Source organism: Chelon labrosus (genome assembly GCF_963514085.1).
Source record: "Chelon labrosus genome assembly, chromosome: 13".
Classification (NCBI taxonomy): domain Eukaryota; kingdom Metazoa; phylum Chordata; class Actinopteri; order Mugiliformes; family Mugilidae; genus Chelon; species Chelon labrosus.
The window spans coordinates 14,314,107-14,339,144 of record NC_140346.1 but is presented as its reverse complement, the minus strand read 5'-3'; the positions used below and the strand labels follow the sequence as shown (position 1 = coordinate 14,339,144).

Below are 25,038 nucleotides of genomic sequence, written 5' to 3'. Positions count from 1 at the left end.
AAGTATGTATTCACATGTAGACATACCTACACATATGAGCAGATACGCCAAAATAAATAACTAAAATAAAATTGAAAATAATGTATGTAAAATATAAAATTAGAAATAAATAGTATAAGTGAAAAGTAAGTAATAATAACGAAAATAACAATAAGTATTGTCTAAAATGTATAAACATATACACATATACCTATAATAAAGTCAAAGCAAAAAAATAAATAAAAAATCATCTCTCCTCCATATTGTGTAAGAGTGTTGCAATAATAACCAATACAATTTCAAAACAAAACCACTTGTGCTTCTAAATAATCAGATAAAAGTTGGGTTTAAAATGCTGAGAGCATGTGTCGGTGGGATGTGAAAAGTACAAGAGACAAATCTGAGCTAGCTAAACATTAGGCTGAATATTAAAGTGTTGTTGGCACAAATTCTGCAAAAAAAAAAAAAGTTGTTATTGGCAAAGCAAATGAGGAAACCTTAATACAGTAGGTGGCGGTGTTCAGCGTTCACGTTGGTTCCACTTTAAAAAACACAGCAGAAGAAGAAGAACGCGTTTACTTCCGTCTAAAATCTTATGAATGACTGCTACTTCCTTGTGGAGCTTACTAGCTGCTACTGACTCCATCTGAATAGAGTTGGTGATCTGACAGCTTCTGCTTCTGCTCCTATAAACTTCATCCAAATGGATTATACAGCAACTCAAAGTGGGTCCAGACAGCGTAAGTTACGTACGTGATTTCATCCATCATATCAACCGTTGCCAGGTGCATGGACCGCGAGCCGCTTGGGAGCCGACGTGAACTGAACTGCACGGTGATGTTGGCTAGCTGCCGGTTGATGCTAAAAAAAATAACGTTACACAACTTTTAAAAACGCGGACACAAAAACGTTAAATTTAAGTTTGTCAGCGCCCAGCGTTGGCCAGCATGGAAGATGCTAATAGCGTAATTAATTGACATTAGCGGCCTATATGCTGACTGTAAACTAATAATAAACCTTAGCTAAGTGTGTTAGCAGTGCTAACTAGCTGCGTGAACGTTAAAACGGCAAAGACCTCAGTCAGTTCCTCTTAACGGTACTTATTTATTTATTTATTTATTAAATAATAGGACGTCGGTTTTATTTTGATATACATGTTAGAAAACCTTAAAACCTTTTTTTTTTTTTTTTTTTTTTTTTTTGCTTCACAAAATAAAATGTTTTAAGGTTAGACTTTCGGGCTTATAGGAGCAAATAGGACGATCTTAAGTGTCATTATTGATATAATCTTAATTTATTGCTTAAATACATCACTTCCGCAGTGGAGTCGACACAATGCTGCTTTTACAAGATATAACCAGTATTTACACACGCTCCTTTGCCACTTAATTTGGGTAAACTAGCCAATATAATATAACCTGTACTGTATCCCCATTCATGACTGTCACAATGATCATTTTATGTTAAAACAGCATCAGAAAGGTGGCATTTCAGCAGTGTCATCATTCAGTAGCACCACAAATGGTAGCCTCCAAAATAAAAACACAGCTGAATAAACGGCTCCCTGTTATTTTAAACAAATACTGAATACTATAACCTTCATGAAGCTAGGATTTAGTGCAGGACTGTTACATTAGACTATATTAGCTTCACTCGTGAACTTAATAAACTGGACACTATGCTGCTTTTATAATATAGAATTTAAATGTGCATATATTGTGTGTCCTAAGTTGATTTTATATTATATCCAGTGTACTTTCTACAAGGTCCAAACTAAAAAAAAGAAAAACATTTGTGGCTCTTGAGGATGGTGTAAGCAGGTCTTGTGATGAGTGCGCGATATTTTGAAGGCTCCTTCAGGGAATGGAGTTAAAGAGCTCCTTTCACCCTGCGCAGAGCGTTCAAATTGGGATTATGTGCACAGTTTGGCCTACAGAATTTGTGTACGCTTGCAGCTTCTTCAGTGGTTTGCCATCGCTTCATCAAAATTGTTCCATGAACCAACTTCCGAACATGTTCACTAATCTGGACTCTCTCAAATAAATACATGTGTGTGTCCTTAGTGATGACAACACTGTTGTGCTGCATCAGTTCACCGTGACAAATAGACCTCTGCACATATTTCACAGTGAGTGATTTATATATGTTGATAGTTAGGCTCAGTAAAGATTTAAGTAAGTAGATTCTTTGCGTCTGTTTTTATTATGTCTGTGTTTTCTTGCTTTATTAATTCTTCCCGCTTCATGCATGCTGCAAAACGCTCCTGAAAGCAGTGTAAGAGGTATATATCTACTCCGTAGTTTGACACGTCCCCTTTCCTAATATTTTCCCTTTTCACGCAGAGCCTAATATGCGTCTAAGGAACAACCCTGTGGACGGTTCAGATGGCAGCCAGCTGTTTGAGGATACGAGCAGAGCAGGGTCTGGATCGCAGGCGGGGTACAGGTGGGCGCCGTGCCAGTCTGCCTGGAACTTAGCTGGATGTTGAAACTATTTAATAAAATGTTATTTTATAACTTTGATCCAAGTAAAAATACAAAGTAGTAAGCAGATGTTAATAGTTTATACCATGTATATACCATGTTACAGCATGTTATATGTTTGGGTCCTATATTCATCCAATCAAATTATTAAAAGATTGGCTTTCTTGTCATGTTGGCAGGAATCAGCAGGTCAACCCTCAAGCAGCAGGCTTTGCAGGCCAGTCCCTTCTGTCGGACCCCATGTCCAACCTGGCCATGGCTTATGGCAGCTCACTGGCCTCCCAGGGGAAGGAAATGGTGGACAAGAATGTAAGACTGTCTCTCCAATATTTCTTTTCAATCATTCTGCTTAAATGATCTCTGAATCCTCTAAGTAAAACATGCTAAACAGGAAGCCACAATAACTCAATGTCCAAATTGAAAAATAACACACTCCATTATGGGTCTAAGTACTTGTGCTTGCTGGTTGCAGCTGGACAGGTTCATCCCGATTTCTAAGCTGAAGTACTACTTCGCCGTGGACACGGTGTACGTGGGGAAGAAGCTGGGCCTTCTCGTTTTCCCCTACATGCACGAGGTAGGTCTGCTAACATCTGCTAAATGTAAATCATGATCAAGATGTGCTCCTAGTTCTGACTGGAAAAGTAATCCAGACCACACAAGACATTTTTTCCCTTCCTGTGTATGTTTATGTAATATACTCATCTAAACCTGGGACTTTTTTTTGGTTTTATTCCTGATGTTTGGACTCGATAGAAGTCAACCAGATTAAATAATCTTATCCAGCGTGTAGTTATTACAGATTTGCTAAGTGTGTGATGACGTGTGTTTGTAGAACTGGGAGGTGAGCTACCAGCAGGACACTCCTGTGGCTCCACGCTTTGATGTGAACGCTCCTGATCTTTACATTCCCGCCATGGGCTTCATCACATACGTCCTGGTGGCTGGACTGGCCCTTGGCACACAGAACAGGTACACATACTCGCACCCATCTTTTAGCCAAAGTGACGTAGGTTTGGGAAAGATTTGGTAATTTAATTTAATTTTTTTTTTTAAGGACTGATTATTCAGATTGATAGAAAAATTTATTTAATTACTGAGTTGGTAAACAGGTTATATTCATGCATGATTAAGTGCCTTGTTTTGTAGAAACCCTATCAGTTCAAGGAGAGTGCAGGAGGCCTGAGACCTTGGTGCCATCTCAGGGAAGATACTCCCTCCTTCTGGAGAATAGATGACATGTTTGTTGCTAGGCAGTATGACGTGTAGTGAAGATCATCTAGCACTGTGTATAAACACTGTTTACCTTGTGTTGTGTGAGATTCAGTGCACTGCTTGAATAAAGAAACGCTGACTTCGAGATCCTCGTTGCAAGAGTGGTGATACTAAGAATACTAAGAATTCAGTGTTACTATTATAATAACAACATAATTAAGTTTAAAGGATTGCCACATGAGAATCAATTTGAAATTGTTGTTTAAAGTTAATCTAAAAAAACTGAGACTAATCATCACTACAGCTTGATGGCGATGAATTTTTAAGGCCGTGTCATTTTCTGCTTCCATCAGGTTTTCTCCAGAGCTGCTGGGCGTCCAGGCCAGCTCAGCGTTTGTGTGGTTGATCATGGAAGTCCTGGCGGTCCTGCTGTCGCTCTATCTCGTCACCGTAAACACAGACCTCACCACCATAGACCTGCTAGCCTTTGCTGGTTACAAATACGTCGGGTATGTACCGATCCATGCCTCTGTTTGCATCATGTCTCTTCTACGGGTGTCACAACTAATCGCGACTACGTGTGTCTTTCCTCTCTCGGTTTCTCCAGGATGATTGTTGGTGTCGTAGCGGGCCTTTTATTTGGGAGGCCAGCATATTATCTGTCTTTACTGTGGTGCTGCGCTGCCATCTTTGTCTTTATGGTGAGTTGGACATTTAGGATGCAAATACCTCCTTCTACTTCTCAGCATAATCCTGACCCAAATAAATATACTTTATATGCACACTTACGCACTGCCTGGCCAAACAAAAACTCGCCACCTGAATTTAAGTAAGCAAATGGGTATGAGCCTCCTACTCCTCCTATTTACTGCATGGGTGATTATCTTTCAGCTGGCAACAAGTTATTTAACCCCAACTGATGCAGTGAGTAGCTTCTCATTTCTTAAACAACCATGTCTAAAGACACATCCTGTGGTTGTGGGAAGGATGTTAGTCTGTTTGAGAAGGGTCAAATCATTTGGCATTAAGCAGAGAAAAAAGATAGTGGGAAACCACTGATGGAAGAAATAAAAAATAAAAAATAAAAAATCTTGATTGTTCATGATCGGCGATCACTTAAACGTTTGGTGAAATCAAATCGCAGAAAAACAACAGTAGAACTCAGGGCTATGTTTAATAGTGAAAGTAAGAACATTTCTACATGTGCAATGAGAAGGGAACTCAAGGGATTGGGACTGAACATCTGTGTAGCCTTAAGAAACCACTAATTAGTGAGGCTAACTGGGGAAAAAAGGCTTTGATTTGCTAGGAAACATAAAGATTGGACTCTGGAGCAATGGAAGAAGGTCATGTGGTCTGATGAGTCCAGATTTACCCTCTTCCAGAGATGACAATGCCAGGATTCATCGGGTTCAGATTGTGAAAGAGTGGTTCAGGGAGCATGAGACATCATTTTCACACATGGATTGGCCATCACAGAGTCCAGACCTTAACCCCATTGAGAATCTTTGGGATGTGCTGGAGAAGGCTTTCCATAGTGGTCAGACTCTCCCATCATCAATACAAGATCTTGGTGAAAAATAAATGCAACACTGGATGGAAATAAATCTGGTGACATTGCAGAAGCTTAATGAAACAATGCCACAGCGAATGCATGCTGTAATCAAAGCTAATGCCGGTCCAATGAAATATTAGAGTGTGAACGTTTGTTTTTGGGTGGCGATTTTTATTTATTTCTTTTGGAGAGGCAGTGTATATGCACACTTACTGCAGGAGTCTCTATGTTTGTAAGTTTGTCTTATGCTTTTAGAGCTCCCACATTCTGCTGATGTCCGCCTGCTTTATACATTTTCATACCTAGATAAGATCCTCATTGGGTCCTTTTCATTTTATTCCTCTGGGTTCATGTACTTTGGCCTCATTTTATCCACCATGTCTGGTTTTATTTCTTCTAAAACAATAAAGGTGCTATACAACTAAACTTTATTACGCAGTACGTTGCGATTTAACGGCTGATCAAAGAATGTCTTGTCCGGGTCTCTCCTCAGATCCGCACTCTGCGCCTGAAGCTGTTATCAGAGGCGGCGGCAGAGGGCAGGCTGGTGAGAGGAACCAGGAACCAGCTGAGGATGTACCTCACCATGTCTATAGCAGCGGCGCAGCCCGTCTTCATGTACTGGCTCACCTACCACCTCGTCAGATAAAACGCACGCAGACAACACCCACTCACACGTGTAGCAGATGAACGTGGCTGCCGTCTCGACCCCTGTTTAAAAAGAAAAACACTCCGCACACATATCAAAAACTGTGGTGTAACAGACAGCGACGTAAAGACAGAAAGCTTACAAGACTCGCTCCATGTTTGCGTGGAGCAGAACAACACATGCTACAAGACGATTACTGCATGTGTGAGGCATTGCTGCCATTTCTCTCACAGCACAGCCGTGTCATTAGTATTGCCTTTTTCTTTTGTCTTTTTTATGTAATGTCTTTTTGTAGCGAGCAACAAGAAGCTTTAAGTTGTTTTCTATATTGTGTAATTACATATTAATTATGTTTTTTAGGAATATTTATGTATGTTTGTTGATAAGTAAAAGGTATTATAGTCGCGGCTGGGTTAATATTTTGTAAGTGGCGTTTCTGAGCCGACACAAAGGAAGCACACTAACCTCACACGAACCGTCCGTCTGATGCGGAGGCAGAACTGAAATCCAGGTTTAAAAGTGATCGGCCGGTTCTGCTCGGATGTTCGACTGGAATGAACTTCTTCCCCTTTTGTCTTCATGTTTGTTTCGCTGCTGAGAAATGTGTAGGAAAACAGTCACCATTATGTATATATGGGAACGCGGACGAGACCTCCTTTTTATCCAATTTACATGTTTGTATGTGCTTTGTTACCCGTGAGCTCTGCTGCCTGATAACTGAACTGAACTGAGCTGTAAGCAACATTAAGGAAGTGAAACGCAAGTCAATTTTGATGCCCTTTTTAAAAACTGAGTAAATTATTTGCTGCTTTTCATATTGAAAGTGAGATGGAATAAAGAAAGGGAACAAGGGAGGATAGTTTGCTCTGCGAAAAACTGTTTTAGTCCTGTTGGGATACTTGAAGTAATTTAATGCTTTGATGTGCTTTTGAATATTCTAATGCCACTATCAAACACGCTGTCTTATGTAGTTGATGTTAACTCGTATTATTTCAAACCAGGGTAATGATTTCAGGAAATTGAACGTGATTTCAGGATTTTTCTTATTTCCCTAAAGCTTTTTATTGAATGTCAAATGATAAACTGTTATCAGATGCGTGAGGCGCCAATTGTTCAACATTTAATTAGAAGGCATTGCATAAAGTTTCAGAATTTAAACACTTTTTCATGATTAACTGTAACTTGATCCCCGCACAGGTGTCAAAATACGCTGAAAGCAAACACACCATTGGAATGATATGACTGATAATAAAGTGAGCCTCGAAGTAACATGTAAACTTTCTAACCTACTCCGTGAGCTTTGTGAAATCCTTTGTTTTAGCTTTTTAAATTGATGCAAATTAAAGATTAATAGTCATTTTTCACTTGACTGTGTCCAGGAGATGAGTGTTTTCAGTTTGTTTTTAGCAAAATAACATTTCCACAAAAACTTGATAAACTGCAGGACAGAAGAGCACATAGGAACTTTTATTTGGCTGGTTATTACAATACAAGTGGGAGAAAATAAATGATTTCCGAAAGCAACATACAGTTTAGCTTTGTTGTTTTTGAACATAAAAATAGAAGCGTGTTTAACTGGAAAGATTGTTTAATGCAAAGACTTCATATAAAGTCCTAAAGAGTGAGGTTATCATGTCAGAGGAGCAGCAACGGCAGTGTAAGTGGAGATATATTTAAAGAAAAAAAAAAAGTTAAAACATTTAACATGTGCAAGTGGCATCAGAAATTAAAGAACAAATGCAGGCAGGGTTACACATGATAACTACTCTCATGCTACTAAATGACAACATGGACTGCTGGTGAAAGCCTACACATAGAAAGGACTTATGTTACACGTTAAAATAGCAGTATCTATATTATTACACCGGTCAGAATATATAGTCAAAAAAAACAAAACTTTTTTAGGTCGCCAACTTTTTTTTTTTAAGAAGAAGAAGCCTTGGTAACTTCAGTCTTCAGTGTTCTTCCAGAAGCCTCTGTTGTGATTAATAGCCTCAAGAAGCCTGGTCTCCATCGTCCTGTTGACTGGGTATCTGCGGTAGATGGGCAGTAACAGCAGACAGTGGCAGGTGAGCGCTTCTGGCATATGGAGTTCATTGACGTTGGGCAAAACGGCCACTCTCATCCTGATGCTCTCCATTCCCAGGAAGGGTACGCGGTCACTGCCTGTTACGAACACTGGTGGTGACAAAAAAGAAATAAAATTGATGTGGTAAGACGGAAAACAATCAAAAGGGAATTTATTATCAGGAAAATATTTATTACTTACAGAGGAACTTTTTCTTGTCCTCCGGTGTCATTGCCTCAAACACCTCCCAGAAGATGAGGATGTTTGGATGTCCAGCATGGTAGTCTCCTTCATAAACTGTGTTCTGTTTCGAATTAAAAAATAATAATCTAATGTAACAAAGGTTTTAAAATGTGCGTACGTACGTTTGCTTTTTTCTATCTGACAGATGCACTCACTTTGTAAATTACAATTGCACATAAAAGCGATACTCTGCATTTACATGAGCCCTAGTATTCCACTAATAGTACAAAAAACAGTATATATATTTTATTTAGTGTATGTGAACAGTTAAGTAGGAATTAAGCCGTTAAGCAGTGATCTTCAGTCTCTTTGACTTGAGCGTCCTAATTAAAAAAAAAAAAAAAAACTGGGGCCTCACATTTAAGATGTCCAAGACGCCAGCAGTTATCTCCAGGAGTACACGTCCCCTCTAAACTTTTTAAACGGTTTAATTTAAATAATTTAAGGCCCAAGATGTTAAATAATCAAATGAAAATAAAGACAGCCACTAGGTTGAGAACAACTCTACAAAGGTATCCAATTCGACTGGCTGCAACAGTCAAAAGACCCTTACACATTAAAAGATCAGTATTAATAATCTAATAATATCATGTCAGTACATTTTAAATTTCATATACTTCTGCAATTTAACAATGTAAGTATGTTTGTCATTGAATGTTATTAGATTGTTGTTCAAGTATTTTTTCCCTCAACTTCAAAATAAAAATACTACAGGTATTTCACTTGATTTCATGTCATGATACATATATGAACTTACTTACTTTAAAAGCATTATTGCTTAAAAGTTAAGTCCTCTTTATTTGTTGAGGTTTTTAATTAATACGATCATGTTGTGGGAAACGAAATGACCACAAAACCCTGAATTCAAAAAGTAAAAAGTAGAAATTATAATGCTAAGGAGGTTAAAATGTTGGTTTTCATTAAATATTTCATTGCTCAGTTCCTGATCTTGGGTTACTTCCCCACGAGCACTTCACCCAAACCTGTAACTGGGAAATTCTGAATATCTTAATTGAAAACGAGTGTGCGAATATAAATCTCAGCATCTTCCTCAGCATACCTGCTTGAACACGTTCCAGTCGTAGTTTTCTTGGCCCACCATCACCGCTTGCAGCTCCTCTGGCTGGAAGAACTCCACCACGTCAATGTTGCACACTTTGAAAAACCCTCTTCGGAAAGCTTCAAATATTCCCTCCACTGATTTGTTGAAGACGTAGTCGACAAAGGCAGCTACGAATTCTTTCCTATTAAGAAAATAATTCCAAAGGATATAAGCAGGTCCAACATATCATAATAACAAAGTGTGCGTTCAGTTTTGGTTTTCAACTACTCAATGCCAAGGATTTTCATCTGACATGAGAACGGATAATTATAATTATAGCCGTAAACAGAAAACACATGAAAGTTGGGAAGATACTGGACACACAATCTGACAGAAATATAATGACTATCTGTGTTGCTGCTGTGAGCAAGCATACACTTCTGGGGCAGAAAATCAAGTCCAAGTTTCAAAAACTGCAGTTTCTCAAGTGTTCAAATGGCTAACTGTTTACGGCCTGGTACAAAAAACTGTTTTGGTCCTGAGAATAACTTCCCCATTTGTGACAATTGTAGGGGAGGTGATTTGTTATAAAACTGCATTGTTTTTCATAATGTGTAGATGCTAGGGGTGTGCGCCATCGATTAGATTCATCACGATGCGACACATGACGATTCGATAAGGATTCATAAATGTTCAAAAACGATTATTTTTCATATTGCCAGACCGCATAATGCGAGACCGCGAGAAAGCAGGGATCCACGAGTGAAGCCACGAGCTGCACGCAAGCAGGAATCCGGTTATGAGTTAAGGTTACGGTTAGCAGTCGGTTAGTCTTTAGACTGGCAGTAGGTGGCAACAGATTAAGAGCATTTGTGTTTTCTCTGAGATGATCCCTGCTCTCGGTTATGAGTCGGTTAAGTTTCGTTTCTCTGCATATTGTGCGTAAATGAATGAGTGGCTGGGTGCCTTAGTTTACTGCGCTGCCGAGTGAGACGTAAGATGTTTTAATGGTGCCGTTTATTGATTATATAAGAATCAAATGTGGTAGGACTCAACTGAGCCAGTTAAATAGAAGTCTAGATTCATAATTCTTGAGTCGTCTTTGATGGGCCATGGGCGGTTATATGAGACGGATCCAAATCTTTTTTTATTAATTAATGGACACTGACAAAGCTACCCTGTTTAAAAGTATGAAGTAGCCACGGAGTGAGAAAAATAGAAATCCTGAATGGGGAAAAAAAGATTAATCGAAAATCGAGATAATCATGACAATCATGATAATTGCGATAATCGTTGAATAATTGAATCGTAGCACCCTGAGTCGTAATTGAATCAAACTTTGAGGTGCCTTAGATAGCACACCCCCCGCCTTGAGAGACGGGTGGGTGCCATCACAGGTCGCTAGCTGTCTCAAGAACTCAAGAAGCAAATTGGATGAGTGGTAAAACATCTTAAAGAAAACCCAACAAGTCCAACTGCTTTTTTAGCTTTGTCTTTGGGATACATCATGACCTGGATGACTGAGAATGTCCCATCTAATGGTAGCTTCTCCAGCTTTGCCAGTAGAATTATTCCCTTTCACACAGGTGTAGAACATATGTTACACCTGGCCATTTACTGTAGTCTTTGCAGGTTTGGTGTGTCTGGGCGTTATGCCGCCCATTTTTTAAATTAGCCGGGAGTTAGGAGGAGTCGGGCACTAACAAGATACCAACCAGAGATGACAACCAAAACCTATATTGACATCAACGGACGGTTCATCCATCTTTATATACGGTTAATGGTCATGGGTGCTGCTGACTGCTTCCTTGATTATTTCTGTTTAAACACACCTGTTTGCACCAGTGACAGGTTTTCCAGGTTCTTTCGGATCAAGCTCAACACCACGCCAGGGGTCCTGCAAAAGATAATAATTACATTAAGACTGGAATATTTCATCAATACATCTGGGCATCTCAAGAAAAGTATTGAATAAAACTGCCAATAATCCAAACTGTAATTCTGAAAACGTACAGTGAAAGTAATCTCCTGTTTTAGGACCTCATCAGGAGTGTAGTCCTCCAAGATGCACCTCAGAGACCTGAAGTCAAAGTAAACATTGCCACTGATTAGTTATACTGACCTGCACATGTGCTTTATAAATGCTCCAAATATGCTACATCTTTGCTATACATATTTCGGGTTTTAATCTACATAACAGGAGGATTGCCAACTACGTGCGAAAGAAAGCTGTTCAGTTCTGCATTTTTAGATCGCTCTTACTCTGCCAATACAGGATCAAACTCCTTCATGTCGTCCAGTGAGGGTTTGACACGGACCATCTTCTTGAACAGAGCTTGTGAAAAGGGCATGTAGACGATGTTCTGGTTGTACAGAGCCAGGCCGCACAGAACGCCAAACAGGAAGTAAGTCTTCTCCTCCTTTTTTGGCTGTTCAGTGGGTGAATAAAGAGCAGTAATAATTTAGTCTAGTTGAAATGTGTTGCTTGACCTCGACAACAATTTTGGACCAAAAGCTGGTCTTACTTTGGGAGGGAACCAGGCCACAGTCTCACTCTCATTGTACATGACAATTTCAGATTTGGGATTCATCAGCTCCTTGAACACATGGAGGAAAAAGTCCTTTTTGTCGACAAGTGACAACTTCCTGTTATCCACAAACTGCACCTAGGATAGAGAAAATGACATCAATTATCAATAATAACATTATTTCAGAAATAATCTATCTCTGTCCCTATTTTCAACCACAAAGTGAATATTACATGACCACTGACATACACTAGGCATACAGAATGCATGTGCCGGTGTAAAGAAGAAGTCAAGGGTTGGTTGTTTAGTTGTGGAAAATATTACAAAGGATTAACATTAACGGTGAAAAGTAAGAACAGAGGTGGTACTCAGACTAGTTTTGAGCACCTGAGTCTGCATTATCATTTCCAGAGGTCTTCATTTTGGAGATGGATACCATCAGAGAGTCTATACCTGTCTATACCTTGAAGTTTGTGAGGCCAGTTCTTAAAGTGTTCAGAGCCAAAGTCTTTGTAAACATCCTCGACAAATTGGAACTAAAGGTGTGCGTACATGTATGTAGACCAGAGAGAGAAGCTACTGCTTTAATAGAACTGAATAGACTATCTGGGGGAAAGGACGTGAGAGAAATAGACCTTTTCAACAATCTTTCTTGCTTTGAGCGCCCATACTATACTACACTACGAAGACAGACCTCTTCTTCCAATGGGACAATACGGTAATCAATGGATCCTCGAGAATCCTGGTGGGATGGAGGTCTTTGATTGGTTGAAATGGACGCCCATTGAATCCAAATAAGGCATCACATTTGGTGAAAGGGGAGGGGTGTGTTGAAGATGCTGTAAATGCGAGACCTTTCAAAATATGATGAGAAATCACTAACTTTCTCCCGTCCAGACCAAAACACAACCCAATGATTTCAAACTAAAATGGGGTGAGCCAACATTTTGTGTTTTTTAAAAAAAATTGTGTGGATGTAGTCCACATTGCATTCCGGGAAGTGTGGGATCGAGTGTTTGTGTCCAGTGAAATGGCTGGAGTGCACCTTCAATTACCCTGAAATGAAGGAATGAGAATCTTCTACATTCGGTCTTTTAACACAAAAGCTGGCCAGGTTTTATTGTTGCATTTACCACAAGTTCCCTTTGGAAGGCACAGTGGTCGGCTGCAGCGAGCTGTCTGAAGGTGTCCTCGACCAAGTGAGTTCGTCTGAGAGTCAGCTGGAAGACCGGGGGAGCGCCAGGTTCTGGGAGATCTCCCAAAGTTTCTTGAGGCCATATCATAGCCAGTCCAGGCTCCATATTATGCCTCTTCTGTAATTACAAAAGCCTCCATTATAAAGAAATCCCAGAAAATATCACTTTTAATATAAATACAGATTATGTGAGGTATTCTCTAAAATAAATGCTCATATTAGTGAGCTTTTTAAAGTACTGAATATTTGTACTGCACCTTCGATACGCGTGCTACGATGCTAAAAACTGCCACCTTGCAAACCAGATTGAAAAGGAATGGGTAGCGGCAGAAGATTGCAGGTGTGCCCTCTTCGTCCTGTAATAAAAGACAAGTTACAAAGAAATAGTTTCAGCAAAAACCAGTGCAACGTAAATTCTAATCTATTCAGCACACACAGATGGGTCAGCATCATGTAAACTTTACAGTTAGTTCTTACCTCTATTTTAGAAAACGCTTTCCAAAGGCCGACATCCTCGACCAGCTGGACATTCCCAACGATTTCCTCCACATAAAAAGTGCTCAGTGGGACTTTGTAGGACTTTCCAGCTTTGTTCGCCTGTGAACAAATCCATTAAAACAATAAAGCAGACAATTTCAATGACTTTCATAACCTCATCAATGCACTATAAAGTTTCACTTTAACAGTCCTACAATTTATAGTCCCAGCAACTTTTTATTGATAAAAGAAAAACTAGCAATTTGAAACTTTGAAAACTCGCACTGACTTTGTAGAGTAGCTTGAGGCCCTCCAGCAAGTATCTGACTCCTGGGTTGTGGGTGACTAAGAGGCCATTTTTTAGCATGAAGGCCAGGGCCTTTTTGAAGACCAGGATGTGCTTTTTCAGTAAGGAGGATGACAGTGAAGACCACCAGCTCTCTGCAGAACAAAACAAAAACACACATAATACATTGACACAACTTGACCTACAAATTATTAATTAAAGGAAATGTTTAGTTTCTTTGAAGTGGGGTTGTGGGGTTGTCAGGCATAACATTATGACCATCTTCCTAATATTGTATAGGTCTCCTTTGTGCCTCCAAAACAGTTCTGACTCATCAGAAAATGGACATGGGCCTTCTGAGGGTGTCCTGTGGTGTGTGGTAAGATGAATGTACTAGTGGGGGCCTATGGGTTGAGGGGAGGGGCCTCTGTGGATCAGACTTGTTCCTTTGCATCCCACAGATACTTGATCAGTTTGGGATCTAGTGAATTCCTTGTCAACTCCTTGTGCTGTTTTTCATGTTTTTTTGAGTTGTCCATAAACTGTTTTTGTGTGTGTGTCTGTGTCAGGCTGCATCCTGCTGGGGATGGCTGCTGCTATTAAGGAGTGTCATTGCTATAGGGTGGTGGTGTCCTGTCTGGTCCAGGTGGGTGGTACATGTCTAAGTAACATCTACACTAATGCCAGGTCCAAACGTTTCCCAGCAGAACATCGTCACAAGATGATCAATGTTATTTACTTCTCCTGTCAGTGGTTTTAATGTTGTGGTTGGTTGGTGTATAAATTAAACACTGATTAAAAATGAAAATAAATCTGTAGTTGTTTACTTAGTGTTGCCCGAGTCTTCTCACTGAGATGTGATATAAGGATCGCAAGAGGCAAAACTCCATGGATAGCATCTTCTTCCAGAAGGGGGCACGTCAGCAGAAGCAGGATGATCTCTGGAGATTTTAAGGCACCTCCAGAAGGAAGAACCAAGCCAATCGGATTCGTCAAGTCTATCTGCATGTAAAAAAAAAATCTATGTTACCAAATGGAAGATTTGTTCATGTGTCTGAAATGTTAAACATCAAAGGATGTTCCTAACTGATTGTCGGATCCATGGTACAGCCAACAGCTGATCAAAAACTCTGCTAGCAGCCTCAAGGTCCACAGTTAAAGCCCCTGCTTCTAACGGAGAATCACTGAAATCAAACACATAGCATTAAAATAAACAAGTAACTGGCAGTATTAATATTGTAGTTAGTTGAGTTATTGTTATTTTAGCTAGAACTTTCTTTCCCATACCCTGAAGAAAACCATAAAAAAAAAGACGTACCTGGCTTTTGTGAAACTTGCAACAAGACTTGAAGATGTCAAGAACATTGATGCTATTTCACTGTTAAAGGGAAAAAAGAATTAGGAAAGTCTTATAAACACAGCAGTTAATGTTGTTTATATTTAATATGTCAGAGCTGTGACAAATTACCTTCTGGCCTCCTCATTACCGAGGCTCATTGTCAGCCATCTTTGCAGTTTTGTCTCATCCAGGCGTCCGGTTGTCTGCAAGCGATCCAAGTTCTTTGAAGAAAAAAGTTAAGTACTTTTTTTTTTTTTTCTGAGAAAATCTTTATAATATTTGAGTTTTTAAGTCATTAAACATTACCCTTGCAGGTGCGGAGCAAGCGACGTTTGTGTTCCACCCAGCTGATATTTTCAAGTCTGATTAAACAAATGAAAGCAAGAAATTGAGTTTTAAGTCCGTTAGTCTTATGAAACATTTCGGTTTGGCTTGAATCTGTTGAATCTGAAGAACTATCCGTGAATAAGGAGGAAGTTCTTCATTACTTAATCCATCTCCTGGAAAATTTGTTGTTACTCTTTAAGTGGAAAAATGTGAACAAGAACATGTACACCTATACTAAAATCTGACCCCTGCTAGCCTGTTCATACATACCATTGGGTGCTGCTGCATTGTCCGCGGTCCATGGAAGCTGAACCAATGTGGGAGTCAGACTGCCCTGTTTCTCTCCCCTTCCGATCTGACCTTTGGCCCCATTGCCAAAAGCCCACACGTGTCCAGAGGAGCCCAAAACCAAAGTGTGACGCCTGGGAATTGTGATTTAGTAAGTTACCTGACAGAATATGAAAGTATTTGGTATTTGACTAGCATTTAAATACAGTCATCTAGTTTGAACTTCTCCACGTGACCATAAATGTGATGATTTATGACTGTGGCAGTATAGTTTTTACCTGCCGCATGCAATCTGGGTGGCGGGTCCATCCAGACTGTCAACCAGTCTGGGTCTCACTTCATTAGCAGTGGAGTTGTGACCGAGCTGTCCGTGGCTTCCCTCTCCAAAAGTGAAAACTTCACCATCCTAGAATCACATGATAACACCTTAATGGTCAGCTGGAATCAGACAGTTTTGTGCCATTCTGTAGAAAAACGCCAACATATAGAGGTGAGAACAGTGAAGTCTGTACCTTTGTTAACACTGCAGTGTGGGATTCTCCACAGCTTATGAAGCAGACTCTCAGAGGTCTGAGTGCAGGCACCGCACAGATGTTGAACCTGCCTGTTAAAGAAGCGTTGTAAATGACTGACATGTCTGATAATGCCCAGTGGGCTCCACCGCGAGGGTCAATCTGCTAATTGCTGAAATAGAACCAATGAACGAGAACCTGAGATGAATTAAATGACTGTACCTTTCTCATCCACCCTGTTGAGCCCCAGCTGGCCACATTTATTGGCCCCACAGCAGTACACCAGGCCAGAGAGCGTGAGGAACAGAGAGTGGGTCCCCCCGGCAGCAATCTGGGTCACGGCTACACCGGTCAGAGCGTGCACCAGGTTCGGGATGTATTGCAGTGACACTTCCTTCCCCAGACCGAGCTGACCATGACTGTTTGAACCCCACGAAAAGACATCTCCCCCTTTGGAAACAGTGTAGAAAAATAAAGAAGAAAGAATGAAACTAACTTACTGTTACATTAGACATTACAAGCTGGGAAACTGGAGTTACCGGTGTAAATATATAAATGTGCAAATCTGCCATCAGTGTGTGCATTGTCGTACCTTTGGCCAGTGCCAGGGAGTGTGAGTTTCCACAAGCCACTTGAATTATTAACATGGGCAACGGTAGGGGAACCTGGCTGCAAGGTCACAAGACAACAAATTGTTAAAATATGACTTTCGGCCTTGAGTATGCATATCCACTGGTCTGGATTCTTGCCTTGGTTGGTGTCTGCTACACGGTGGTAGCATTCCCAGCTGTCCATCCTCTCCTGCCCCCCAGGAGAACAAGTGTCCTGATGTGCTCACAGCCACACAATGGTCCTCACCACAAGCCATCGCCAACACATCGCCCAGCCCCTCCACACGACCTGACACATGACGGAAACTTGGACAAGTCATTTCAGTAATCTAGCACAACAAAAACATTCAGTTTTAATATTAGTGGTAATACTCATCAATAATATGTGAAAATGTACACCGATCCTAACATTGTGTAGGTCTCCCTTGTGCCTTCACAACAGTTCTGAGTCATCCTATGGGTTGAGGGGAGGGGTCTCTGTGGATCAGTCTTGTTCCAGTGCATCCCACAGATACTTGATCAGTTTAGGATCTAGTGAATTTGGAGGACAGGTCAACACCTTGTGCAGATTTTCATGTTTTTTTGAGTTGTTATTAAACCGTTTATGTGTGTGTGCCTGTGTCAGGCTGCATCCTGCTGTATCTTTGCTGTGGGGTGGGGGTGTCTGGTCTGGTCTAGGTGGGTGGTACATGTCTAAGTAACATCCATAGGAATGCCAGGTCCAGATGTTTCCCAGCAGAACATTGTATTGTCACAAGATGGTCAGTGGTCATAATGGTGGAAGTATAATTATTTTTGATAGTTCAATGACAAAACCGGGTATAGAAGATGAAGATGAAGTTCAATTGCAAATACATGCTTAATTTACTGACATACTGAATCCAAATTTATTTTCCACAATTTATTTTTCAGTGTATACATCGGAATTATTGTATTTATCTATTCCACCTATATTTGGACATTTATACATTTCGTACATCAAATACTCTCCACTGTATCCAAACCCTGAATGCTGAATGTCCAGTTTTTCCAAGTGCACTTGAACTCGACACAAGATATGTTGTGGTTCGCTTTCGTTACATAGACTGACAGAGATGAAACGAAACTGAAACTCACTTAGTTATCTTTGTTGGGTGTGTGTGTCTGTTTGTGTGCGTGTGTGTGTGTGTGTGTGGGGGGGGGGGGGGGGGGGGGTAACTTCCTTTAAACGCAACCATCAGATTATGAGCCCACGATAAAGACATTCTTTCCTTTACATTTAAACGCCTTCATAAAAACAAAAACAAAATAAATAAATAAAATAATAAAAATAAAAAAACTAAGAGAAACAAACCAGTTTCCTATGTTCCAGCTGCTCCGAAAACTTTTGAAAACGCCAACTTTACTCACCTGGCGTCTTCTCATCTTTTTTATTCTTTCTTCCAAGTTGTCCTTGCGAGTTGTGCCCACATGACAACACGCTTCCATCCGCAATGAGGAATAAAGTGTGTCGGTCCCCGCAGCAGATGTCGGTTATGACCCCGGGCACGGTCCAGGACGCCGGGCTGAGAGCTTCCTGCGGACCGAACTGTCCACTGGAGCTGTCTCCCCAACAGAACAGCTGCATGTCTACCAATGTCAACACCTGATGGACTGAGTTGTGCACGTCTCTGTGGGTGTTTTATCTCAGCTGATGATGCTTTCAAACGCTGTCGGAAATTATTACAGTTACCCGTTGAAGCGCCTCGGAGGCACTCAGGATCAGGGCGGATCTAGACAAATAGTCACGGGGGGAGAAAGAAAGGTGGCATAGAGACTTTAAGGGGTATCAGGAATATGAATTCTCTCTTTCTTTACATATAGGCTGATTTAGATCGTGGAAAATACCCAAAATAAAGATATTCTAATGAAAAGTCAAAACCTGTCTTTAAATTAAGCAGAAGTTAGGTGGAACCACTGCCAAGATGGATATCACAATGAGATTCAAAAATCGTATGTGTGATGTTATGGAGGGTTTGGCCATCTTTACACACATTCAGAGGGTGAAACTAATGCACAACCAGAGCAGTTCTCAAATCTACCAGCTTTCCGTGAAGGCAGCACGAGAACGTGCGTAAATGAAAGATGAAAGAACAGAAAACTGACTGGATACTGGTCATTATACTGGTCAGTAATTAATAAGAACACAAAACATTTTTGACATTATTGTTCATCATTGTTCAGCAAAAAATGTGACAAAGTCTTTCATTGTGTCATCATTACATTTTGGTGTTAGCAAACATTAGCATAAAAAAGGTGCAGAGAAATTAGATGTTGGTTATGTTTTCACTGAAATGAAAGTCATTTAGGTTGGCACAGTGGCATGGTGGTTAGCACTGATGCCTCACAGCAAGAAGGTTCAGACTGGGCCTTTCTGTGTGGAGTTTGCTTGTTCTCCCTATGTCTGCGTGGGTTCTCTTCGGGTACTCCGGCATCCTCCCACTGAGTGAGCAAGACATGCTCGTCAAGTTGATTGGTGATTTTTGTGAGTGTGAATGGTTGTCTGTCTCTCTGTGTTAGCCCTGCGATAGACTGGCGACCTGTCCAGGGTGTACCCCGCCTCTCGTCACACTTCACAGGACAAGCGGTTACAGATGATGAAAGAATGAAAATCAGCTAAACGTTCGGTTACTTATTTTTCTGTAGTGATGTGAGTCATCATCAAGGAGCCAGACCTGCTGGAGCTAAAACAAATGATGCAGTTAGAGACACTACTGTTGTCATGTTCATCATTAACTATAACACACTTTTATAATCTTTCCAATTCTGAAACATTTTCATATAAATATATACAATAGATACATTACTTACAACTGCAACTTCTTTTCCCAGCTGGACACACCCCTGCCCAAACTCCTTCTCACTGCCTTGTGGGTAATGTTGTCCGACAGCTTGCAGGAGATGTGTTCGTTTGGAGGTGACTGAGAGGATTAGTTTGACATCAGGAGGTAGGGGGGAGGGTAGGCTGTTGATCATTTCAGGTCCAGCCTTGTTTTCAAGCTGGTCCAAGCCATCAAGGATGATAATAAGAGGATGTTTACTAGAAGGCAGGAGGTTGAAAAGTGATGAGAAACATTCTTTAAGTTCAGAGAGGTCAGGTTTTATGATGCCAGAATTAAGTCCTTTGGGATCTGGATGTGATTTTTTAGGTTTACAGCCAGAAACACGCTCTTTGGTGCTGGATCCAGTGTCAGGATCCTGAGCAGATTCTGGACGAGAGTTGGACACGTTCACCCTGGGGTCACAGGCGGGATCATCCAAATCAGTGCCACAAGAGAAGCTGGGATCCTGCACAGAGGAAGAGTTGTAGTGATAACTGCGAGCTATCTGACGACACAAGCCGGACAGCAGACGTTCTGGCGACGTATTGATCAACAGGCTGCAAAAATAGGTGAACACCACAGGATCGCTGTCTGCTAGCCAAGACTTTATCTGGGGACAGAGACACGTGGAAACAGTCTGCGTCAGTAAGTCTGTGCTATAATGCAAATTACTTTTGCACCGCTTCAACATATATGTTGATTAGTTATGTTTTTAAATCTTTTTTGAGATTGAGTCATGAGTCATTTTTGTTCTTGAGATAAAAACAAGATTAACAGAGGGAATAAACGGGAGGGAGAAAAGGCTAGACTAGCAGGCATCAGGCATAACACGGGACAGCTAAGAGTAGGAGGAGCCTGGGAGATGAGGGCGGAATTAAATGGACAGCTGGTTATTCCAACCGAGATAGCTAGCACCTGTCTACAGCCAGATCTGATGTTGTGGTCTGAGCCAGCGAAAGTAGTCTACTCACAACTCACTGTCCCGTGGGAAAATAGAGTTGAGGAGGCTAACGAGTGTAAGAGAGCCAAGTATGCAGAGTTAGCAGTAGACGCAGAGTAGAACGGTTGGAGAGCTTTTGTCCACCCGATAGAAGTGGGCTGCCGTGGATTTGTAGCAAAATCAGCGATTGCCCTTCTGAGCGAGCTGGGCATACGGGGAAAAAGCCAGAGGACTGCGGTACGTAACATGTCTCGGGCAGCAGAGAGAGCGAGCGAGTGGCTATGGGTACGTAGGAAGCATGCTAGCTGGGAAGCTAGCTAAAGGTAAGGGTGGCTGCGTGACTTTAGTGTGTTTGCAAATCATTATAGATGTGGTTGATTGGTTCGTGTTTCAGCCCGCATTAACGAGGCGAATCACGTTAGATTTGTTTGTTTGTTTCGTGTTTCAGCCCGCATCAACGGGCCGAATCATGGTAGATTTGTTTGTTTGTTTCATGTTTCAGCCCACATCAACGGGGCAAATCACGGTAGATTTGTTTGCTTGTTTCGTGGTTTAGTCTGCATCAACGGGGCAAACCACGGTAGATTTGTTTGTTTCGTGGTTTAGTCCGCATCAACGGGGTAAACCATGGTAGTTTTATTTGTTTGTTTGTGGTTTAGTCTGCATTAACAGGGCGAACCATGGTAGATTTGTTTGTTTGGCTCGTGGTTCATAAAAGGACTAGGCTAATGATTGAAATATTAGTTGTTGATAGACATTGAATGGTGAGGAAAACGGGGTTGTGCAGTGGCAGTGTGGAGGGGGGTGACTCCAGGACACTGGAGTTCACTGTTAAGCCTTCTTGAGGTGTCGTGGGCCTAACTTAACGAAACATTGGTGAAAAGAGGTGCCCACTTGAAAACCCCAATGACATGCTGCATACTGCTGTTGTTTAGGCCAGGTTCCTGATGTCTTCATGTTGCTTGGTAGCTATGGTTAGCTGCTGAGCGGGCCATACAAGCCAGCAGCGTTAGGTTAGCTTATGTTTCACAATGTTTGAATTATCCTCTGCTGCTCTGTGGGCCTACAAGCCAGCAGCATTTAGATTGCAGCAGCGTTTATTTAGATTGTGGGTTAAGCTAGCCAGCAGCATTTGATTAGCTTATATTTCACAAGGTTTGAGTAAGCGTCTGCTGCTGAGCGGGCCATACAAGCCAGCAGCATTTACTTAGTTCATTTAGATTGTAGGTTAAGCGTCATATTACATAACTGTAGGTTTGTTAGGGTTTCTCAGCTGGACAGGGCACAGGGGATTGTAACATCTAATCCTGTGTATTAATGAATGTTATGTCTAGCCTAGGCTAGTGACTGTTGCGAATAGTGCAGCTGACAATTAGGGAAAAACCTAGTGACAGCATGGAAAGACAGCTGACAGGAGGGAACAGTCCACACCGGGGCTACAAAGGGTTAGCAACTCATTGTGGCAGTAGCCCAGGCTTTAATAATCCATGGGCTACACCGTACCTTGCTACGAAGACGACTAATGATAAAATACCCCTAGAGTCAGCGAGAGCAGGGGCAGAAGATGACTCACCTATGACCGACACGGTTTTTGACTCTGGAATGAATTTGACACTGAATAGGCATAGCATGTTATTGAAAGCCACTAGTTCAGATGGAGATGGGAAGAAGCAGCAGGTTTGTGTGTGTGGCTGGCAAAAGATAACAACGATGAAGGGCCTCAGAATCCATCAAGGGAGGAAAAAGTGCTTGGCAGAGGGAACACAGGGACCCCGCATTGATAGCTACTTCTTAAGAAGTGCGTTAAGTCAGTTGGTTGAAGTCCAGCGATAGGAAGTAACCCACAGTTCGCAGGACATCAGCACCCCTAACGTTGAGGCAGGTACAAGCACTGAGGCAGACAGAGAGGCCAGCCAGCTAAAGAGGGAGAACATTAGCGGTCACAAATCAAGGATCAAATGGCCAGGTGCAGCTGATAGTAGACAGTGGGAGGACATCAATAGCGATTTGGTTAGTGCACTAGGTAGGCGTAAAGGGACGGCGGAGAGTAAGTTGGAGAAAATGGGAGATCTCATTTATGATTATGGTAAGGAAAGAGTTGGTGTGGTTGAAAAACAGAAGAAACAAGAGGGACAGGTAGTTAGATCTAGACGTCAGCAAGAGATCGATAGGCTTGTCCAGGAGAGGAGACTCCTTAAGAGGTAGTGGAGGAAAGCTACAGATGAGGAGAAGACGGGTATTGATTGTTTACATATGTGAGGGAGTGGTTGGCAGCGCTAAGAAGGGCGGAGAACATTAGGAAAAATAGGAAAAGTAAAGAGCGGGCTAGAGTAGCATTTTATGAGGACCCATTTAGGTTTGTGAAGTCACTATTTAGCAAGGAAAAGAATGGTAACCTTACGGTACCAAAAGAGAAGCTTGAGGAGTATTTGGAGGAGGTGCATAAAGACACGGACAGGTTTAGAAAGATGGCACTGCCCTCTAACATTCCACCTATTGGTAAAATAGGTAGCCAGTGTGACAACAGCCCGCCAAGGTGGAAAGAGGTTCAAGAAGTGGTAAGGCGCGCAAGAGCCTCTTCAGCCCCGGGACCTAATGGGGTCCCCTACCGGCTGTATAAGAGTGCTCCAGATGTGCTGACGTTCCTGTGGAAATTGATGAAGGTAGTATGGAAGAAGAAGAACTTATTCCCAAGGCATGGCGCAGGGCAGGAGGGATTTTTATTCCCAAAGAGAGGGACTCGTTGGAAATAAGCCAGTTTAGACCAATTAGTCTACTTAATGTTGAGGGGAAGATTTTCTTCAGTGTTGTGGCACAGAGGTTGTCCAGTTACTTGGTGAAAAACAGACTAGTTGAAACGTCAGTGCAAAAGGCTGGGATCCCCGGCTTCTCTGGATGCTTAGAGCACACCAGTATGATTTGGCACCAAATTCAGTTAGCAAAGCAAGAGAAGAGAGACCTGCATGTTGTATTCTTAGACCTGGCTAATGCTTTTGGGTCAGTACCACACAGTTTATTATGGGAAGCATTTGACTTCTTTAGAGTTCCAGGTAGTATAAAAAACTTAGTCAAAGCCTATTTTTTAGACATTCAACTCTGCTTTACCACAGCAGAGTACACTACAGCATGGCAGCAGCTTTAGGTAGGCATCATGGCAGGGTGTGCAATTTCTCCACTAGCCTTTACAATGTCAATGGAGGTCATTATTAGGGCTTCCAAATGGGTGGTAGGTGGAAAAAGGCTGCAGGGAGGGCTTCACCTCCCCCCAATTAGGGCCTACATGGACGATATGACGACTCTAACGTCTTCCAAGATGGCCGCATGCACACGTCGGTATTTGTATTACTCTCTGTTACTCTCTGTTATGGTTGTTTTAGGTCGTTTTTAAATGAGGTTTTGAAGCGTTCTTAATGATCTACCATTACGTTTCTATTATCCCTTTAAATTCCTTGAACGATTTTATAAATTACACCACACTGCGAGTTAAGGAGTCGCAACTGAGGTTTTACCATATGTAGCCTACCTGCTACTACTGGCTTCCAAAACCCCCAGCACAACAAAGCCCGCTTTTCTTGTGCGGATCCCTGTGTGACACCTCGTCACCTCGCTGGAAATCTGTCTCGTTCCTGTGGGCCATTTCCCGGACTCGTCCAGGTTGTGATCTACTCTCCCGCCGCCGTTCAGGTGGTCCTCCGTCGTGGGTTGTAGATCGATGGGAGGCTATCTCGGCGTCGGCGTCTCCGGACTGATCTGATCTCTGGTCTACCTACTGGCTCTGGATGTTGGGCTGGATCCTCCTGATGTCGTGAGCTGCTGTCCGCTGGCAAACAGGTATTCGGCTGCCTGTAGCCACTGTGGCTATCCGTTGGCCACTGGAGCCCGCATACCGCTGCTTGGAGTCTGCTGTCCGCTGGAGTCGACCTGCCGCTGGTTGGAGCCTGCTATCCGCTGGAGCCCGCTGGTTGGAGTCTACTGGCTGCCGGAATCTGCTGGGTGCTGGAGCCCGCAAACCATTGGTGGGAGCCCTCTAGCCGCCGGAGCCCTCTAGCCGCCGGAGCTCGCTAGCCGCTAGCCGCCGGAGCCCGCTAGCAGCTAGCCGCCGGAGCTCGCTAGCCGCTAGCCGTCGGAGTCCGCTAGCCGCTAGAGCTCGCTGGAGGAGCGTGAACCTGTTGGCTAAATCCATTTGCTGCGCTCCAAATGTTATCTGTTGTTTGCCTTACTTATCATTATATCTATAGACAAAACAATGAAGCTCATTTTTGCACTGTTTCTTGTATTTTCATTTGCTTCTCGTGGGTCGGTTTTGTCGAACTGTGGTAGTGGGGTTCAAGGACATGCTCCCCACACACCCTTGGGTCCTTCCAGGTCAGTGACCAGCACCTCACTGGCTATTGGTAAATTGGACCAACATCCAATGCTGTCCTGTTGCTTGCCAGGAGAAATTCACGTATCTCTTCTTTC

At 42.0% G+C, this 25,038-nt stretch overlaps 2 protein-coding genes across 3 annotated transcripts; one reads left to right on the top strand and one right to left on the bottom strand.

The window, feature by feature from the left end:
• Nucleotides 1-533: 533 nt before the first annotated feature.
• yif1b (Yip1 interacting factor homolog B) lies at nucleotides 534-7,204 on the top strand. 2 transcript variants are annotated; one of them, XM_084558786.1, is made up of 8 exons: nucleotides 534-719; nucleotides 2,322-2,424; nucleotides 2,642-2,771; nucleotides 2,935-3,039; nucleotides 3,298-3,434; nucleotides 4,031-4,186; nucleotides 4,285-4,378; nucleotides 5,726-7,204. In XM_084558786.1, exons 1-8 carry the CDS (start codon nucleotides 683-685, stop codon nucleotides 5,879-5,881), a joined length of 918 nt encoding a protein of 305 aa, XP_084414912.1. In that variant the 5' UTR covers nucleotides 534-682; the 3' UTR covers nucleotides 5,882-7,204. The 2 variants fall into 2 exon arrangements, with proteins under 2 accessions (XP_084414912.1, XP_084414911.1); XM_084558785.1 differs by having other exon boundaries at nucleotides 534-728.
• A 138-nt stretch (nucleotides 7,205-7,342) lies between these two features.
• On the bottom strand, nucleotides 7,343-18,603 carry LOC311498261 (putative E3 ubiquitin-protein ligase HERC4). Its single transcript, XM_084558784.1, has 23 exons — nucleotides 18,187-18,603; nucleotides 16,936-17,086; nucleotides 16,779-16,855; nucleotides 16,409-16,636; nucleotides 16,187-16,278; nucleotides 15,953-16,080; nucleotides 15,657-15,808; nucleotides 15,366-15,421; nucleotides 15,189-15,280; nucleotides 15,039-15,098; nucleotides 14,808-14,904; nucleotides 14,548-14,722; nucleotides 13,724-13,875; nucleotides 13,435-13,554; nucleotides 13,215-13,313; nucleotides 12,896-13,075; nucleotides 11,760-11,900; nucleotides 11,497-11,663; nucleotides 11,248-11,314; nucleotides 11,067-11,131; nucleotides 9,253-9,436; nucleotides 8,151-8,253; nucleotides 7,343-8,059 (listed from the first exon to the last, which is right to left on the bottom strand). The coding sequence occupies exons 1-23, from the start codon at nucleotides 18,401-18,403 to the stop codon at nucleotides 7,830-7,832; spliced, it is 3,033 nt and encodes a 1,010-aa protein (XP_084414910.1). The 5' UTR covers nucleotides 18,404-18,603; the 3' UTR covers nucleotides 7,343-7,829.
• Nucleotides 18,604-25,038: the final 6,435 nt, after the last annotated feature.